General features: G+C 35.3%; 1 protein-coding gene across 1 annotated transcript; it reads left to right on the top strand.

The window, feature by feature from the left end:
* Positions 1 to 145: 145 nt before the first annotated feature.
* LOC134848470 (uncharacterized) lies at positions 146 to 2,184 on the top strand. Its single transcript, XM_063865935.1, has 3 exons — positions 146 to 483; positions 1,052 to 1,353; positions 1,821 to 2,184. The coding sequence occupies exons 1-3, from the start codon at positions 240 to 242 to the stop codon at positions 1,971 to 1,973; spliced, it is 699 nt and encodes a 232-aa protein (XP_063722005.1). The 5' UTR covers positions 146 to 239; the 3' UTR covers positions 1,974 to 2,184.
* Positions 2,185 to 4,523: the final 2,339 nt, after the last annotated feature.

Here is a 4,523-nt window from a genome sequence, read left to right as displayed (position 1 = left end):
TTTATAGAAGCCAGTCTGTATTGCAGTTACTTCATATGATAATTTGTTCATTGCTCCACATTTTTTCTTTCTCTGTTTTGTTCTGAACTTTAACATTTTTATTGGTTTGACATATTTTATATCAATTTGCCTTACAATAGCAACTAAAATAGTAGCCTTCGATTGATTGATGTTGTTTTGAACTTATTCAGCCTTGAATAAAAGTGACTAAACTGGAATTTATTCAAAAATTGCAAACGATGGTTCTACAACTCCATTGTGGTTTGAATTTTTGGCTCTTTTCCTGGCTTTTAGTAATAGCTTTCGTCTCTGCCCGTGAGTTCCGTGACGACAGGCAATGTCCCCACCTGGCGAGTGAGAAGGTGCAGCTACATATGCTGGAGGGGGAGTGGTACGGGGTGAGACAGTCAGTTGACTCTTGGACTATTCCCGGATCCAGCAACTGCAGTTATCACCAGTTCAACTTCAAAAGAGATCACCACGGTTTGTTTCAACACTTTTTTCAATAACTGGGCGGTGGATCTACTGAAGTTTTCGATTTTCAAGTTTTTTCTCAATTTCCACTCATCATCAATTCCTAGTTTTTTGTCAGCTCCCTAAAAAGTAAATTTGCTCAATTTCTATCAAGATAAAAAAAGTTTAAGCAAATACTAGTGATGCTTATTGCTAGGTAAAGTTAGTTCCATGATGACATTTTTTTCCCTAACCTAATTAGTTTCTGTTTTAAAATGAAAAAGCAAATCTATCCTAGAAGTGTAAATTGAACATCATATTTTCATCTTTTATTAATAATTGAGCATCCAAGAAGAGTTTTTGCGAAAAGGGAGAATGTAGTTTTTCAGGAAAAATGTTCTTCACGCTCATCGTGTTAATTTCGCGAGCAGCTAAGAAGTTTAGTTTTGGGAACTTGAGAACAAACTTTTGAAAAAGATAACTTATTCAAACTTTCGCACAAAGTAAGTGAAATTGTCAATGGGGGAGGATGGGCTGGGAGAGGAATTTAACTTGCTCTCAAAACCTGGTTTTTTAATTTCAATAAATAATTTTCCAGGTGTTGGTATAACCTGGAACGAGACGGTTTGCCCTTACAGACCGTTAGCGCGCATTAGTTCCAATTGTCACAGCCTCCTGACATCTCTTCACGAACACAACGCTAACTCCAACCGAGGTGACCTCATTCTGGACTTGTTCAACCTCGGACTATCCACGCCAGGAATGCCAAATATGTTCATTCTCCACGTGGACAAGTATTTCGCCCTGGTATATTACTGCGTGAACGGAATCAATAATGTTAAAGCTGAACATTCGTGGGTTTTGTCACGACTTCAGTTCCCAAATACTCGTAAATTAGAAGTCAGTTATTGATTTGAGCTTTGTTTAAATCGAATAATCAGCATGAACAAATAAATACCCATTAGTTATTTTTTTTTTGAATTTTTTTATAGCAATTAAAGGGCTACTCTGTTAAACAATGATACCATCACCTCTCTGTCAAGGTGTTATTTCTTCTCCAAAGTCGTTTAACTTGAAGAAAATTTAAAAACTGAAAGCCACTCTCTAAAATGAGGCTTATAGCTAAAATAAAAGGTCAAAAAAACTGAAATATGTATCTGGAAAAAATATGCTCTGTAATATATATAAAAACTGCAGATATATAGAAAACTGAATCTTGCTAACAGCTCCATACCTACCCGCAACCCTTTGAAAAATTTCCGTTGGATCAGCTCGTTATAAGGTATGAATGTGGTTATTTTTCACTATCTACCATAGGGTGAAAAATGTTAAAAGGATGCGAAAAACTAAATATTTTCGAGTTTCAGGCAGTTGAATACCGATTGCACTACTTTGGACTTAAACTGACGATGGTAAGCGTGAACCAAGATAACTGCCCGAATATTTTACCCGCCTCTTACTACCTGCAGCGAAGAGGACTGAATGAACTTGGTGTTGGCGCAAATGAATGGTGGAAATGAATTAAATAACGACATGGAGAGATCTGTATCGTCTAAGGAAAAAGCACGAAGTCTGGGACAGTTAAACTGATTGTTGAACTATTTATGAAAAAATCGAGAAAAAATGGGTTTACTTTATGTTATTTTAGGCATGTTAAACTATAATTAAAAAGGAATAGTTTAAATTACATGTCTAAATGTGAAAATGACCTGAGTAATCAGACTTTTGAATAAAATGACTGACGATCTGTGCTCCATATGTGGTTTTTTAGAGAAATTTCGATTTACAATTAACCGTGCTTGACCTAAATTTATACGCCAGCTAGAACAAGATATTATAGAGCCATTGGAAGTCAAAAATCCGGACAGTTTTGCCAACGGCGAATTGCCTGAAATTTTTTATTCCTCCTTTTTCGTAATTGTCGAAAAATCTCAAACCGAGGAATTCTCAGGGTAACCTAATCGAGTGCACGTAAAACGTACGCGGAACCGAAGGACCGGCCAAAAAGTTACGTCAGTGTTGACGGTGATGTTGACAAATGACTGATATTTTGCTGATAATTTGTGAGGTGTAACATTGCTGAAATAATTGCACAAAAAATAACTGGATCAAAGGAAGAAAAATCAGAGTAAAAAATAAATACTTGTTTTTAAACTGGTTCCAGTACAAAAAAATTATAAATTCAATTCATCAGTCTACTTTTTCGGGGAAATAGCTAAATGGATGCTGAAAATGGAGCTGATGATTTAGAAGTTTGGCGTTTGGCTCGCTAATAGAATGTCAACTTTTAAATCATTTTGAGCAAAAAAGATTTTTAACCAATTGATGTTGAAAAAATGTTCTGCGTGATAATATGTTTTCGTCCACAAATTTGAAGAAAATTATACACTTGATAACCAAAAGTTTTTTTTCGATATAATTAAGTGCTAATTCGTATCTGTAAATAGCTTTGAGCTGTTTAAATTGCTTTAGCTTTCAATTTTTAAAATCTTTTTCAGATTCTTAGAATTTTCCCCTTATCCTCGAAAAAAAATCGCTTTCATTTTGCTTTTTAACACTAAAATTTTGTCCCTGGATTTTTTTAACCTGTTTTTTTCTCTATCTTTATTTTGTTGTTTTTAATGCTTGACTGCTCAGTGCTCAATGAGTGACGGTTCTTTTTATTGATGGTTCTTTTAAATTCTTTTCATTTCATTTCTCAGCGATGAAACCAACTTTGACTGTTTCATTTTAATTGATGAGGCGACCTGCAAGATTATAGGCATTTGTTTTCCCGTTGTAGCGCCATGGAGATTTTGTCTCTGGATAGCAGCTACTACGCTCTGTGTTCATCTTGCTGATGAAGTTCATTTAGGCATTTTGCGGATTCAAAAATGGTTGGAAAAAGTGTTAGTACTGGATTCTGTGCCTGTGAGAATATTTTATCAATTTGTTTTTTTTTACAATAACGCGCACCCTTTGTCTCTCTTCTGTTTAAATTTTTTCTTTCATTTATAATCATAGGCGGAAGATAGCCCGTGTACTTGCAAAGTCCGCAATTGAAACCAGTAGAGACGAAAGAAAAACGCCTACTAGTTATTTTGCCCCTCAACTTTTACCCAGATTGGGTTTTTTCCGAACATTCAAACAAAACATGATAAAAATTGACCTGAATTCAGAAAAAATTGTTCATGTGTCAGTTAAATACTGACGTTTCCTGATAAAAAATTATTGAAAAATGACAAAAAACGAGAAACTTTTTTCTATCCTAGTCAAAAAGCATCATCAAAGTTGTTTCACGAGTTTCACTGCTCAACAAACTTGTTTTTATTGACCTTGAAAAAAGATCCGAAACAGTTGCAGTTCAATTTTGAAAGTCGAGAACAGTGCAGTGAAGTTGTTGCGTAACTATCCAACCTGCTGACAGTAACAAGTGGAATCGAATGGGTAAACGTACTTTGATTATTGATGCTTAACATTTTCAAAAAAGACTGTCTCGACACATTTTTTATTTCAAGTAATTTTGTTCTGCAGATGATGCAGAGCCAAAATAGGACTCGCTCCTTTTCAGTAGATGAAGTGTTAGGTGTCTTTTAAAATTGGCCGAATGATTATGGGCGTAGTTTGACTATATTCAAAAGTCACATTTGACAAATTGGGGTTCAAAGGTATTGAACTTTCTCTAGGAATCTGTGAGCTCAAAAAAAGTGAACATAGCTCTAATTTAGGACAAGAAAATATGTTTGTTTTGAACTAGACTTCTCAATCAAGAAAGAAAATACAAAAGGCTCTGGATAAAGAAAATGTTGTGAACTGGATAAAATTAACTAAACTACAATTTTTTGTCGACTCCTTGCTACTGAACTCATCGCGCGTGTTTATCGTTGGTCTCTCTTTCCAGGTGAGAAGTGCTTCTAGTGTCAGTAGCTTGATGCTGTTTTTATCTGGGTCTATAATCTCATGGGACATTCATGCTCTCGTTATCTCCTTTCTGCACTGCCTACGGGTGAGTCCTCTTTTTGGTGTTCATCTACTCAAGTGGTAAGATGTTGAAGTGTTCGGCCAACATAAGTGAAACTAAATCCACTGCA

The sequence above is a fragment of the Symsagittifera roscoffensis genome, chromosome 6, assembly GCF_963678635.1.
Source record: "Symsagittifera roscoffensis chromosome 6, txSymRosc1.1, whole genome shotgun sequence".
NCBI classification, from domain to species: domain Eukaryota; kingdom Metazoa; phylum Xenacoelomorpha; order Acoela; family Convolutidae; genus Symsagittifera; species Symsagittifera roscoffensis.
Note: the sequence above shows the minus strand (reverse complement) of the source record. Positions and strands in the feature narration are given on the sequence as shown.

Excerpts from the sequence above, each read along its gene's own strand:
- LOC134848470 (XM_063865935.1), top strand. The coding sequence starts at position 240 with ATGGTTCTACAACTCCATTGTGGTTTGAATTTTTGGCTCTTTTCCTGG. Across the intron at positions 484-1,051 it reads CTTCAAAAGAGATCACCACG|GTGTTGGTATAACCTGGAAC; the intron begins GTTTGTTTCAAC and ends ATAATTTTCCAG. Across the intron at positions 1,354-1,820 it reads CAAATACTCGTAAATTAGAA|GCAGTTGAATACCGATTGCA; the intron begins GTCAGTTATTGA and ends TTCGAGTTTCAG.